This window comes from Eschrichtius robustus, chromosome 16 (genome assembly GCF_028021215.1).
Source record: "Eschrichtius robustus isolate mEscRob2 chromosome 16, mEscRob2.pri, whole genome shotgun sequence".
Taxonomy (NCBI): domain Eukaryota; kingdom Metazoa; phylum Chordata; class Mammalia; order Artiodactyla; family Eschrichtiidae; genus Eschrichtius; species Eschrichtius robustus.
The window spans coordinates 52,709,428-52,724,553 of NC_090839.1; the positions used below are offsets into that span (position 1 = coordinate 52,709,428).

At 41.4% G+C, this 15,126-nt stretch overlaps 2 protein-coding genes across 5 annotated transcripts in view; one reads left to right on the forward strand and one right to left on the reverse strand.

The window, feature by feature from the left end:
• The first annotated feature begins 187 nt into the window (after window positions 1-187).
• Window positions 188-2,033, forward strand: FAHD1 (fumarylacetoacetate hydrolase domain containing 1). The gene has a single exon (XM_068565974.1). The coding sequence runs from the start codon at window positions 437-439 to the stop codon at window positions 1,100-1,102; it is 666 nt and encodes a 221-aa protein (XP_068422075.1). The 5' UTR covers window positions 188-436; the 3' UTR covers window positions 1,103-2,033.
• Window positions 2,034-9,169: 7,136 nt separating this feature from the next.
• MEIOB (meiosis specific with OB-fold) overlaps window positions 9,170-15,126 on the reverse strand; it is a 33,524-nt gene continuing 27,567 nt past the window's right edge. The window contains exons 12-14 of one of the 4 annotated variants that reach the window (XM_068524365.1): window positions 13,511-13,694; window positions 12,713-12,799; window positions 9,170-9,564 (exon numbers count right to left, since the gene is read on the reverse strand). In XM_068524365.1, coding sequence (XP_068380466.1) covers window positions 9,454-9,564; window positions 12,713-12,799; window positions 13,511-13,694 — 382 coding nt within the window. In that variant the 3' untranslated portion in view covers window positions 9,170-9,453. The remainder of the gene's footprint in view (window positions 9,565-12,712; window positions 12,800-13,510; window positions 13,695-15,126) is intronic. The other 3 variants (XM_068524366.1, XM_068524367.1, XM_068524368.1) reach the window with 3 other exon arrangements.

Here is a 15,126-nt window from a genome sequence, read left to right on the forward strand (position 1 = left end):
GCGAGGGGTGGGCGGGCTCTTCACGCCAGCGACGTCACATCTCGGCCAATCAGCGCCCGCCGCCCCGCCCCCGGCCAATCAGCGCTCGCGTACAGACCCGTGTCCTCAGCTCGCCCCGCCCTCCGGCCAATCAGCACTCGCGGCCACACCGGTTCCTCCGTCGCGTCCGGCTGCCGCGGATCTGAGGGCCACCTGAGAGGCACCTGCGCAAGATCCTCAGCTTTTCTCCGGGGAGCGGGCCGTGTCCTGAGGCCGGGCAGCCCCGGGGCAGCCACTGGACAGCCGCTCCCAAGAGGACGGGCGCCGCGACTCCCGGGCACTTGGCGGAGTCCGCGGGACGGTGCTCCGAGGTAGTTGGTCCTCTCCGGGTAGCCTTCGGCGTCCGGTGGCCAGCCGGGCAGAGTCCACGTGACTCCGGGGGGCAACAGGCAGGAGCATGGCTGCCACCAGACCGCTGTCCCGCTTCTGGGAGTGGGGGAAGAACATCGTGTGCGTGGGCAGGAACTACGCAGACCACGTCAGGGAGATGCAGAGCACCGCACTGAGCGAGCCGGTGCTGTTCCTGAAGCCGTCAACCGCGTACGCCCCCGAGGGCTCGCCGGTCCTTGTGCCCGCCTACACCCGCAACCTGCACCACGAGCTCGAGCTGGCCGTGGTGATGGGCAAGCGCTGCCGCGCCGTCCCGGAGGCCGCAGCCATGGACTATGTGGCCGGCTATGCCCTGTGCCTGGACATGACCGCCAGGGACGTGCAGGACGAGTGCAAGAAAAAGGGGCTGCCCTGGACTCTGGCCAAGAGCTTCACGGCCTCCTGCCCGGTCAGCGCGTTCGTGCCCAAAGAGAAGATCCCTGACCCTCACAACCTGAAGCTCTGGCTCAAGGTCAACGGCGAACTCAGGCAGGAGGGTGAAACATCCTCCATGATTTTTTCCATCCCCTACATCATCAGCTACGTTTCAAAGATCATGACCTTGGAAGAAGGAGATATTATCTTGACCGGAACGCCAAAGGGAGTGGGACCCGTTAAAGAAAACGATGAGATCCAGGCTGGCATACACGGGGTCGTCAGTATGAGATTTAAGGTGGAAAAGCCAGAATATTGAGTGTATACAAAGCACCCTAACTTCTTAACACGTTTCAGGGGGAAGGGGAACAAGACAAAAGCAAGAAAAGGTTATTTAATGTGATAATACTTTAATGAGAAACCAATTTTTTAAGATGATTGGATTGCTATGCCTCAACTCAAGAAAGATGGACCGTCGGAGAAAAACTTGATCTAGAAGAGCTGGGCCAGAAATGGAAATGAGAAGCAGTGCCTCCTAGGAAACAACAAGCCAAATGTTCAGAAAACTTACTTTCCTTTCCTGAAACTGGACTGGATAAGACTTCAGTGGGTCATTCTGGGACCACGTGTTCAAGACTTAAAATCTGCAAAGGAAATGGAAAAGCACGTTTCATCAGTGTTTCCCAAAGCCCCTTGATCATGAAAATCATCTGGAGGTATTTGTAAAAGTAAAAATTTCCAAATTACTGGGCCATCCCAGGCCTAATGTATTAATTAATGGAATCAATCTCTGGCACTCCAAGTGATTCTTATCATGCAAATGTGGAAAAACACTACTCCACATAGTTAATTAAAAGTTTTATTTAATAAGTGAACAATTAATGAAAACCTCACTTGTTTACTTAGGGTGTGTATTCTGGCCCATAGATTCTGAGTTCAGGAGATAATTTTGAAACTATTGTTTCCCAAATAAATATGCTGTCTTTTGTGTGACCTAAAAGTGTAATTTTTTCCCCCCAATAGTGGTTAGGAGGGACACATCCTCATTAAGGGGCTTCAGACCTTGGTCTTTGGCCTTTGGCCTCCAGAATACTGTGCTTTATTAAGAGTTAATCAGCACCTGTACCTCGCACCCAGCGATAAGGAAGCTTCAGGGAAGTCAAACTGCCTCTGAGTGCTGCTTTTGCTCTCACCTGCTCCCTTCTCTGACAAAAAGCTAAGTGAGATGCACAACACAGCTGTCAGAGTGCCTGGCGGAGTCCTTTAGGCTTAGGCAGGCAGGAGCTCCTGCTGTTAGCCTAAACAGAAGGCACCTGCTGGCTCCTAACATTTATTGAGCACTTAGTACTACTAGGCACTGTGCCAAGAGTTTTCTGTGTATTATTTAATCCTCAACAAAACTGGAGGGTGGTATTATTACTACCATCCCTGTTACACAGATGGAGACAGATTTAGAGGCTAGCCAGCCTGGCTGTATGGTCACTCAGCTAAGTGGCAGAGCCAAGATGTAACCCAGCCATCCCAAGACCAAATCCTGAAGTCTTTTCTTTCCGTATTTTTTTTTATTGAAGTATAGTTGATTTACAATGTTGTGCCAATCTCTGCTGCACAGCAAAGTGACTCAGTTTTACACATATAGAAATTTTTTAAAAATATTCTTTTCCATTATGGTTTATCCCAGGAGATTGGATATAGCTCCCTGTGCTATATAGTAGGACCTTGTTTATCCATTCTAAATGTACAAAACCTGAAGTCTTGACCACAACGCAGGCTGCGTCTTTTAAGTAGATATATTAGAAAGTTCAAATGTTTAGGTATTATGCAACCCCCAATTTATAATTTATTATGAGGAAGTGTCATAGTTGGATTTGTTTATAAAATGTCATGCTATCTTTTATCTTTTTTGTTTTGTTTTGTTTTGTTTGGCCACATCCGGGCCGCAGCAGTGAAAGCCCAGAATCCTAACCACTAGGCCACTGGGGAACTCCCTTCTTTTATCTTTTAATAACATTTCTTTTTACAAATGCTTAAGCAATAGATGTTTATTATAGAAGACTCAGAAAATATGTATAAGCTAAAAACCAAAACACCCCAAATTTCATATGCACAGAGACAGTCCAAATTAAGCATTTGGTGTACATTCTTCCAAATCTGCAGATGTAATTGTGATCTTTTAAATACAATTTGTTCATATCATACACTTTTCTAACCTTTTTTCACTATATATCGTGACTGTCTTTTTTTTTTTTTTTTTCCATAAGCAGTCTTTTTTTTTATTATTGCAAAGTTCCAAAATGAACCAAAACTGAAAAAGCATAAATGAAAGCACAACAGCCATTTAGGTAGAAAACGTTAATGCGGTAGCTTCAACACACAGTTCAACAGAATATCGTGACTGTCTTTTCATGTCAGTCAGCACATTTCAGTGATTGCATATGATGAAGTCAGTCCTCCATTTTTGGTCATTGAGATATTTTCTAATTATTTGCTAGTAGTTATTTCCTTTGGCTAGGTTCCCATAGTGGGAGAGATGAATCAAGGGTATGCTTATATTGAGAGTTTATTAGTAAAACTATCAGATATGAGGTCCAGCTGAACCAAGTCTACCAAGCTGACAGATCTGAAAGCAAGCTAAAGGTACACAGCAGGAGCAGTGTTCACATATGGCCCCCTTGGGTGAACAAGCCAGCATCCAGATAATGTACGGTGCCCCTGAGGTCAATGTTCACCCAGCGGTGGCACAAGCTTTGTCACAGACAGCTGCTATCAGCATTGCAGGTATAGCACACAAACTCCTTGACTGCAGGAATCAAAAAGAGAGATACCAATTCTCATAATTCCTGATGTTGCTAAAATCGCAATAATCCTAATACCCAGAAAGTACATTTTCACCAACTTTTATTTTTGAATAAATTTAAACCTACTATAAAATTGAAAGACTAATACAACAAACTCCATATACCCTGCACTAAATTCAACAATTGTTGACATTTGCTATGTTCATTCTCTCTCTTCCCACCCCACACCCTGTGTGTATACACACACACAAACACATGTTTTGGAAAACTGAAAACTAAGTGAGTTGCAGAAACACTCTACCCTTTCAGCATGCATCTCATAGAAATAAGGACATTCTCCTATATAGTCACAATACCCTTATCACAACTTTTAAAAAATCCATGATATTATTAGTTCATATAGAGTATATGGCTTGACATCTGTTCTTCTGGACTTTTTTTTTTTTTTAATTGTTCATTAGGCATATACTGTGAATATCTTTCCAGGTCGGTGCATATTTTCATAACCACTTTTAATGACTGTGTCTTAGATCATGTACCCCAGAAGCAGAGCCTTACATGGGGATATTTGTTCACGTGATTTTTAGGAGTGCTCTCAGGAGAAAGGAAGTGAAGAGGAAGTAGAAAAGGCAGGGAACAAACTAAGAAAGAACAGGGTCTCAGAACTGGAGATGAGCTTCAGTCCACTGACCATCCCAAGGGGAAGTCATTGCCAGAATCTGCTCCCCCACCTCTCCTGTAACTTCCCCAGGTAATTCTCCAACCTTCATAGAGGCTGAGGGCTAGGTGCCTACCAGAGATCTGGGTGGAGCCCAACACTCCCCTAGAGAAGCGGTGCCCAACGTTTCTAGCACCAGGGACCGGTTTCATGGAAGGCAAGTTTTCCACAGAGGGGGGGTAAGGGGAAGAACGGTTTCCAGATGATTCAAGTGCATTACATTTATTGTACACTTCATTTCTATTACTATTACATTGTAATATATAATGAAATAATTATACAACTCACCATACTGCTGACAGGAGGTGGAGCTCAGGTGGTAATGCAAGCCATGGGAAGCAGCTGTAAATACAGATGAAGCTTCGCTCCCTCTCCGGCCACTCACCTCCTGCTGTGCAGCCCGGACCGGGGGTTGGGAACCCCTGCGCTAGAGGTTGCATAGGTTTCAAATGCTTTGCTACTAGAAACTATGATGCAAGGAACATCCTCCATACACATATTTGGCACTTGTTTATTTCCTTAGGGAAAGTCTTAGAAGTGAAATTGATTAAATAGTTTGCACGTTACATTTTGATACTTTTTGCCAAATTGCCCAGGGGAAAGGATATACTAATTTGTACTTGACAAAGGATATACTAATTTGTACTTGACCTTTTTGCTCACACCCTAGCCAACACTGGGTATTGTGGCTATGGTCTTTTTAATTTGCGTTTCTCTGATTAATAGTGAAGCTGATATCTTTTCATGTGTTTATACAGTTATCTTTTTTTTAATAAATTTATTTTTGATTGCGTTGGGTCTTCGTTGCAGCGCACGGGCTTTCTCTAGTTGCGGCGAGCGGGGACTACTCTTTCTTAAGGTGTGCAGGCTTCTCATTGCGGTGGCTTCTCGTTGCAGAGTACAGGCTCTAGGCACGCGGGCTTCAGTAGTTGTGGCTCGAGGGCTCTAGAGCTCAGGCTCAGTAGTTGTGGTGCACGGGTTTAGTTGCTCCGCGACATGTGGGATCTTCCCAGATCAGGGATCAAACCCGTGTCCCCTGTATTGGCAGGTAGATTCTTAACCATTGCACCACCAGGGAAGTCCCCACAGTTATCTTCTTAACAAGACTATTGGGCACATCTTTGGTGTAAATGTTGGTGTAGGATCTGATTTCAAGGAAGTTTTATATTTCCTTTCAATACAATTAATTCATATGCTAAAACCTTCATATATTCTAAAGGGAAAGAGTAAAGTAATTGTAAATCTAATAAGATACTAGAAAAAAATTCAAATTATAAAAGCAGAATAGACATAATACAACAAATATATTGCCAAATATGAGTGCCAATGATATTGCTATACTTCGTCATTTACAATAACTGGTACTTATTTTCTTTTTTTAAATTTTTATTTATTTATTTATTTATTTTTGGCTGTGTTGGGTCTTCGTTTCTGTGCGAGGGCTTTCTCTAGTTGCGGCAAGCGGGGGCCATTCTTCATCACGGTGCGCGGGCCTCTCACTGTCGCGGCCTCTCTTGTTGCGGAGCACAGGCTCCAGACGCGCAGGCTCAGTAGTTGTGGCTCACGGGCCTAGTTGCTCCGCGGCATGTGGGATCTTCCCAGACCAGGGCTCGAACCCGTGTCCCCTGCATTGGCAGGCAGATTCTCAACCACTGCGCCACCAGGGAAGCCCCTAACTGGTACTTATTGATCATATACTAAGTGCATGAGTCTAAGCACTTTACATATACTAACTTATTTAGTCTTAACAGTTGCCAGCAGGAGTTGGTATATTATTATCCCCATTTACCAAAGGGGAACCACAAATGTGGAGAAGCTTAGAGCTGGAGTCCATCCTGGGAGTAGCAGAGGGGGTTGAGCCTGCAGCCACAGAGCCTGCCCACTCAGCCACCTCCACATCTACCTCCTCTAACTTGGCCTTCATGTCCCATCTATAAAGTGGGCAAAATAACAGTAATTGCATAAATCAGATAATATAAATAAAGTGCTTATTACAAAATCCATCACATTAAAAAGTATTCAATAATGTAACATTGTTGCAGCAATTTAATATCTAGAAACTTATCCCAAAGAAATAATTAAGAATGTGGCCAACGATTTAGCTACAGCCATCATTTGTAATAGCAAAAAATGGGAAACATTTTAAATGTCAAATGTTATTAGATTGATTACATTCACTATCATATACTCATATAATAAAATAATATGTAGCTATTGAAATTATGTAGAATATTTAATGGCATGAAAACTTTATTATAAATTATTAAGTGTAAAAGCAGGTTATAGTATAACCTGTATTTGTAAATTATATGTGTTTTTAATTTTTTGGTTTTATTTTGTAAATTATATGCTTTAACATAGATGGATAGAGAGATGATAAAAACTCAGGAAAGACATTTACAAAAATGTGAGATGCTTGTACACAGATGTTCAAGGTAGCTATGATTGGCTAATCACAATAGCCAAAAGGTGGAACAGCCCAATTGTCCACCAAGATATTAATAGATAAACAAAAAGTGGTACATTTATCCAATTCATACATACTACTCAGCCATAAAAAGGAATGAAATTCTGACACGTTATAACATGGATGAACCTTGAAAACGTTATGCTCAGAAAAATAAGCTAGACACAAAAGGACAAATATTGTATGATTCCACGTATATCAGGTACCAAGAATAGCCAAACTCATAGAGACCAAGTAGATCAGAGGTTATCAGAAACTGGGGGAGGGGGAGATGGGGAGTTATTGTCTTAATGAGTACAGAATTTCAATTTGTGATGATTAAAAATTTCTGGAAATGGATAGTGGTGATGTTTACACAAAATTGTGAATGTACTTAATGCCACTCAATTGTACACTTAAAAATGGTCAAAATGGTAAATTTTATGTGATGTATATTTTACCACAATAAAAAAACAAAACAAAAACACATTTATAAGAAAAGAATATACTTTCTACCAGTTTAAAAAAATTGGGATGGGAGATTATGGGTTTTCTTTTCTTTCCTTTTCCTTTTTTTTTTTTTATCATTTTCTCTAATTTTTCTACAATAAACACATAAAACTTTATGATAAAAAATATTTAAAAAGCAAAAACAACTCCAGGGTTCCTCAAGATAAGTAATAGGTGGATAAATATATATTGTGTTTCTGCCACGTACAGAGTATTGAACCACAACAACAAAAACCCTCACCAAAGCAGAATTAGGAAAGGAAAACTGTATTTAAATGAACCACTAACAGAAGATTAGGAAAAATTATATAGTCACCAAACTATTTATGTAAAGCAATATAAAACATGTAGATCAGAAGTCACTAGGACCAGGAAAAGCAGCTTCTGGAGAGTAGCAGAGAAATAGAGACCCTGGACAGGGAGTTGTAGATTTTGTGTTGATGGGACAGAATGCTTCTTTCTTTCATCGATACTTCAAGTACCTGCATTCTGGCTAATCTACAGCCAAATTTTAGATACTGACCAGTTTGTAATCTTCATTCTGTGAATGTGTAAGTTAAGTAAGCTCTGTGAAGTACCTCTGATTCAGTGTGGCATGACAGCTAGCCCTGTAGATTCCAATTTCATCAGATGAAATAAGCAACTGTGATGTCCCTCTAGTGACAGGCATGGGGTCTCCTTAGTTAAATGCCACTGAGAGGTCACCATGGTAGCAGTGAGGAAGTCATGCAGAGCCCTCTGCTGCCCACTAGGCCTTCACAGGCCTTGGTTAGGGAACACTAAGTACTGCATATGCACCTACTTTGAGAATGCTGGTATTTTGCACCTGTATTATGCAGTTGAGGCCAGAGCAGCTGAGGGCCATGGACTATAGGAGCCCAGACAGCTGGTTCTGGCACCCAAAGTGCCAGGTGTTGGCACTTTGACACCTGCTGCTAGAGGTCAGAGCCCCAGGAGGCCTGGCACAGCAGCGCCGGACACACTATCTAAGCCAGGCATCCTTGTCCCTGCACCACTCTCCTTCCTTCCTTCCTTCCTTCCCTGTCCACCTTCACAATTCACCCTGATTAACACACCTATCCCCTCCCCGAGGGAGAAAGGAAGGAAGCCCTTCATCAGGTACACTTGATATTTGCACAACTATGGTCAAGATCTTCATTACATCATTTATTACCACAATTTAGACACACTAAGTGTCAACTCATATCCCTCCCCCATGGCTGCATATGGTTAAAGCCAGAGAAAACATTACTGACAAGATAAGTTTATCTCCCAACACCAGCTTTATAAAAGAATTTCGTTCACTTCTTCTTTTTTTCACTCCTGTGGTGGGTGAAGTGTAGCCTTTGAAGTGCCAGACCCAAATTACGCTGGACAAACCTCCCACACTGTGGATCAACACTGACCGCAGTGGTGGGTCTGTGCCCTGAAGCAAGTGACCAGTGACCGGAGATGGTGTGGAGCTGAGCAGAGCGCTCTGGGGCTGCTGCAAAGGCAGCTGAAGTGGAGGGACCGTCCCCCTGTCAAAGCAGAGCAGGTCGCCCACCCTTCCAAGTTCCTAAGACTCGTCACCGCTTGTGAAACTTCTGAAGTTGGTCTCCCCCGAGTTGATTCAGACTCACAAATGTCAAGCCTGAGTCAGCAAGCCTTCACAAGCATCGGGTAGCTCTGATGTGTCATCAGAGAAAGCAACCGACTAGAAGAGCTCTACAGTGATCAAAACAGTTGCACAGCATCACCCATGGACTTCTGCCGTCCCCACCCAGCACTGGGAGAACCGGTCGTCTGTGCCCATCAGCTCCAGCAAAGTAGTCTGAGCCATATCCACGTTGTTTTATAGGTTCTGATCTTTCTCCAGGCAAACAAGACAAAGAGGAAAGGGGCTTAAGAAAAGAAATCATTCATATCTGTGGGAAAGATTAAACTTGTTTATTAATTCATGCAAACACTTTCCAACTTGGGAAGAGAGAGGGCAAAGCCAGTAGAAAAGGCCTTCTAAGAAATGAACTTGAATAAGAGGGAGATTTTAGGATTTACTCTTAACGGACTCCAGGGGGAAACAGAATAACAATTTACAGAAACATTCTCACCACATTTGAACAAAATACAATTTTATCTGTAATTTTCAAACTCATTTTCCACTTTAAAGGAGGTTAAAACTCGTATTCTTTTCCAGAGTTTAAAATGACGTCTGGTTTTTAAATATTTCCTTGTCCAGACAAGTTCCTACTTGCCTCGATAGGATCTGCGAGCTTACAGGAGAGCACACTCACTCTCAGTCCACCCCTTGCTCTGTGAGATAAAAAAAACTGCAGGGAGAAAAAGAGAGTTAGTTTCTAAAATCACCTGGTATACAAAGCTGAAAACCAACGACCACAAATAAAGAACAGCAATGAGTTTCCTTCACAGGTATGAACAAAAACTTCAATTAAAGCTGTAAGACAATGGAAAGAGTTCCAGTCTCAGGCAGAGTTAGGAGAAAAATTATAGATCTGGCTTCTGACAGTGATTTTGTAAAAATCCACATCAATTTTTCATGACCTTTTTCTCAGGTAGGAAAGTTGGGATTTCAAATCCAACATGTAGAAAAAAGGGCTTAAAGTGTGTTCAAACAACCAATTGTGACAGACGTGAACCCGCAGCAGTAACGTGACCTGTTAGAGCACAATGATATCATGATGCAGTTGATTAATAATGATGTCTCACTTTTTACAATTTACAAAGCACTCTCACCAACATTTTATTTAGTATAGAGTGGAAGGACACATCAGCTAGGCATTTTAATTTCCTTCATTAATTAATGAATTGAATTAAATCTTTGACATGTATTCATTTTATTTTGTATGAGTCAATTTAACCTTTTTGAAAATTATTCTTTAACACTAATATCAGATCTTACAAGATCTGTGATACTAATATCACTATGTGTTTTAAAACATTGAAATGAATAACTCACTTTGAAATCCCTCCAAATGAACCACTTTAAGTAGCCATTATTTTTAATTGAAATATGATAAATATACAAAATGTCCTATATGGAAATCCTTTGTTTTTATCTTATTAGCAGAGCAATGTAAGTTCTTATTTTTTAAATTACATGTTCTGTTTTAACTGATTTATAACAATTGAAATTGTATTTGAGGCTCACAATCTTTTTTTTTTTTGAACACTTTTATTATTTATTTATTTTTTGGCTGTGTTGGGTCTTCGCCTCCGTGCAAGGGCTCTCTCCAGTTGCGGCAAGCGGGGGCCACTCTTCATCGCGGTGCGCGGGCCTCCCACTATCGCGGCCTCACTTGTTGCGGAGCACAGGCTCCAGTCGCGCAGGCTCAGTAGTTGTGGCTCACGGGCCTAGTTGCTCCGCGGCATGTGGGATCCTCCCAGACCAGGGCTCAAACCCGTGTCCCCTGCATTGGCAGGCAGACTATCAACCACTGCGCCACCAGGGAAGCCGGAGGCTCACAATCTTTATTACATTTTGTGATATAATCACTACCTGCTTGAAATCTTTGTTAAATCTGACAAATATCTTTTTAACATATTCTTTGGAAAGGTACAATATCCATTTACTTGAGAGCAATTTGTTGCTATATTTGAATCAAGTTTGGGAAACTATAAATAAATTACCATGAATTTAAACTGATCAAACTCAGAGCAACTGGTACCTCCTGTTTGGAGGGAAACCACAAAGTTGGACAAGGATCTGAGTATATGCTGATTTGGGAATAGACAGTACAGTATTTAGGTGGATTCATGCAAATGGTGGAAGAGATGCAGTATATTACTGTAATTTTCCCCCTTTGGCCTAGTAATGAAGAGGCCTCAAACTGAGGTCCTAGAAATATTGTTGAGGCCATTGGTGACTCCATGTCTGCAATCTATTCAGATATGCTTGAGGCTGCAAGGAAAGGAAGCCACAGGAAAATGGGAAAACCTGCTTATGAGGCTGAGATGGAGCAGACCCAGTGTTCTCAAAGACTCTTTCAGGGTATCCATGAGATCAAAGCTATCTTCATAATAATACGAAAATGCCGTTTGCCTTTCTTACTCTCATTCTTTCACCAGAGTGCACTGTAGTTTTCGAGAGGCTACATGACATGAGATGATATCATTGTTCTAACTGCTAAAAGAATGTGTGCTCATGAATACATTTAAAATTTTTCTCAATGTTAAGTTCTAGTACAATAAATGTTGACAGATATAACTCACTTAAGAGCTCAAAAATTTTTAAGAGTGTAAAAGAGGAAACATCTGAAATAATGTAGACTGTAGCCCTATCTCACCTGTGACCTGGGGCAAGAAGCAACATTTCTTGGTCCTATTTTCCTCATTTGCAAAACAAGGGGAGTTTGTCCCACTGCCCATTTTACACTTTTAACACTAAGGTTCTGTGGCCTTCCAACACTGAAGTGTTGCTATTGCTGCGGGAGTCTGCTCTGATCAGAGTTGTAGGAGCACAGAATTTTAGAGGCTTAGAGAAGTTAATTAACCTCCCCAGGGTCACATAGGCTGAGGAATGGTGGGACTGGGAGTCAAACCCAAGTCTGTCTCACTGCAGCATTTAACTTGCTATTGAATACTGCTCACTGAAGTGAGAAGCATCGCACATGGGGGCGGGCGGGGGGGAACCCAGCTTTGACTCTAAAGTCCAGTTCCTAGCCTTGGAGTTAACATTAACGGAGTTAATATTTTCTTTGTTGGTCTTTTTCTTTTGTATCATTTGTAACTTCTTTATACTATATGAAAAAAGCTGATTACTTCCACTGTTTCTATGGTAGCCAAATCCTTCTGCACATCTGGGAACTGGGCATTATTAAAAATAACAAATTCCTGGGCTTCCCTGGTGGCGCAGTGGTTAAGAATCTGCCTGCCAGTGCAGGGGACACGGGTTCGAGCCCTGGTCCGGGAGGATGCCACATGCCGCGGAGCAACTAAGCCCGTGCGCCACAACTACTGAGCCCGCATGCCACAACTACTGAAGCCCACGCGCCTAGAGCCCGTGCTCTGCAACAAGAGAAGCCACCGCAATGAGAAGCCCGTGCACCACAACAAAGAGTAGCCCCTGCTCGCTGCAACTAGAGAAAGCCTGCACGCAGCAATGAAGACCCAATGCAGCCAAAAATAAATAAAAATAAAAATAAATAAATTTATTTAAAAAATAACAAATTCCCTAATTTATTACATCATACTCCAGGATTTTCTTATTGCTTGAACATATAGAATAACATAGTACTGGGACTTCCCTGGTGACGCAGTGGTTAAGAGCCCACACTCCCAGTGCAGGGGGCCCGGGTTCAATCCCTGGTCAGGGAACTAGATCTCACATGCATGCCACAACTAAGAGTTCGCACGCCACAACTAAGGAGCCTGCCTGCCACAACTAAGACCCGGCACAACCAAATAAATAAATAAATATTTTTTAAAAAAGAATAATACAGTACTATAAAATGCACTAACTTTTAAATAAATTTTGCTTCTTTCCAAAAGAAATTGCCACTTTAATGCTGTTTTCTGTTCATCCGTCATTGCAAGAAACTCATTTACCTGGATAAAAAAAATTAAATATTTCCAAAGAATATATAGATAACTCATCTTGACAATAATGTAAAACAAATTTGCTCACTGGAAATGGAATTTTATCCATAGTAATTACAGGTCAATTCTCTTGATGGAGGAGATAAGGCTAGATAGAAAGGCTCTAAACTGAATGTCTGAAGCCAGCCAGGTGGCTCGGCACAGAAAGCTCCCCTTAACAAAGTGGAAACCACTGAGGTTTAATGGTAAACTTCATGAGCGGGTTCTAACAATAAAAAACATCAAACCTAACATCAAGCACACAAGCTAATCTCTGCTGCTGTGCTATGGGGCAGACTGAGGAAGAGCTCGTGGCTGACCTTATACACCTGGGTAGGTGAAATACTGCCAAACCCTTCTCACAGAGGACCCTGCTCAGTGTCTCCAAGGTGTTGTTTTGCCCATTGTTATTTGACTATATAAAATGTCATGTTTATTCTCCACTGTCACCAAGGACCTCTCTTGTTATTCCTAACAGTTAATGTTAGCTAGGATTTTAATATGCAATATGTAATTATTTGTTCATTAAACAATGTGTGTTTAAGTCAAGATTGATTTTTCCCAGACCTCTTTATTAATGAATTAATTTCTATCAAATGTTCACCAAAATAACCTATATGTTTGGGGAAGCGAATTCAATTTGGAAGTATTTCTAAACATATTTTCCTTTTTATTATTTACCGTGAAGCCCAAAGTCTCCTCAGCAACACTTCCTGTGAGACTACAGGAATGGAGGGTACCTGTGTGATCAGTAAGATCAATTAGCATATGGAAGCTGCGAAAAACTGATTTAAATTCTGAAGAATCTTTGTTGCAAGTTGTACAAGTGCTGGATGCTTCATTTACAATGTAACCACAGCCTGAACTGAAAAGAAACAAAGACAAGATAGAATGTGAAGGCCCTAAGTGACAAATCTGATCTCTAGCAGAAGAATTATCACTTAGACTTTTAGCCTAAGTCAGCACCTGGAATATTTACAGAGTAAGTAATTACAGAGTGCTCAGCACTGAGCAGGGTACAAAATAGACCTACAAAATAGCAAGGAACAATGCACAGCAATACAACATGCTTTCTATTCAGTCAACCTCATTTTCAGTATTCCTGCTTCAGAAACTGGGACAAGCCAGTCCTCTCACAGTTCTGCCTCCTACCTTCCCCCATGCTGGGGTTCTTGCCCAGGATCACTCCCCAACTGGGGCCTTCCTCACTTGCACCCCAGCTCCCCCCCTTCTCTGAACAGCTGCACAACTTACACTTCAGCACGGACTTACACCCTATCACATCCTATTCCATGTTATTGCAGGTATGTTTGTTTATCTCCTGGCTCGGAGTTTGAGGACAGGAATCCTGTCTCGTGCCTAGAAAGCCTGGGTTCCATGAATGCTCACTTGGTCCTGTACTAAGTCCTCTGTACATCCACAGAATAACCTGAGGGTTGGGGAGGTTCACACTCTAAATGCTGCTAGTACTGCTAGTGACACATTCTCCTCTCTTTAAGGGGTAATTCCATGCTGTTTTATATTTTTGAAGCAGTCATTACTTTGCCAATTTGAATAGGAAGACTAATTCAAATTTCTCAAGCAGAGGGAATGATCTGAAGATACTGGTTTCTTGTAAGCCACAGATCACTTTTGAATTAAATTTTAGATACTTTTCCTCAGATATCAATATTAAAGATGTAGGAAAAATAAGGGAGACAGTAACATTGTTTTTAATTTTTGAAAAATATTTTTCAAAAAATAAACACCTGCCTTACACAACAGCCTCCACATTAGTTTTTTTCAACTTTAATACCAAATCATACAATGTTTTAAAAATCCATAGGCCAATTTCTTGATTGTGGTGGTTGATACACAAACCTACACATGATAAAACTATATGAAATTTCACACACACACACACACACACACACACGATGCATATTAATCTGGGGAAATCTGAATAAGATCAATGGATTTAATTAATGTCATTACTGTCTATGATGTGATACTATAGTTTTGCAAAATGTTACCATTGGGGGAAACTGGACAAAGTGTACAGTTTATATATTATTTCTTACAGTGCCATGTGAATCTACAACTATGTCAATAAAAATGTCAATTATAAATCCATAGGGAGACTTTCACAATAACATTTTAGAATTTTCTGGCCAAGCATTTTTTGGCTAAGATTATTAAATCTACTTGGGTTTACTTTTCTATGCAAGTAGATACTAACTTTGACCTAGGAGAGGTTGGAAATCATATTCTTCATACAGTTGAAATAATTTATTAAAATGCTATTACTTGTATTGCTA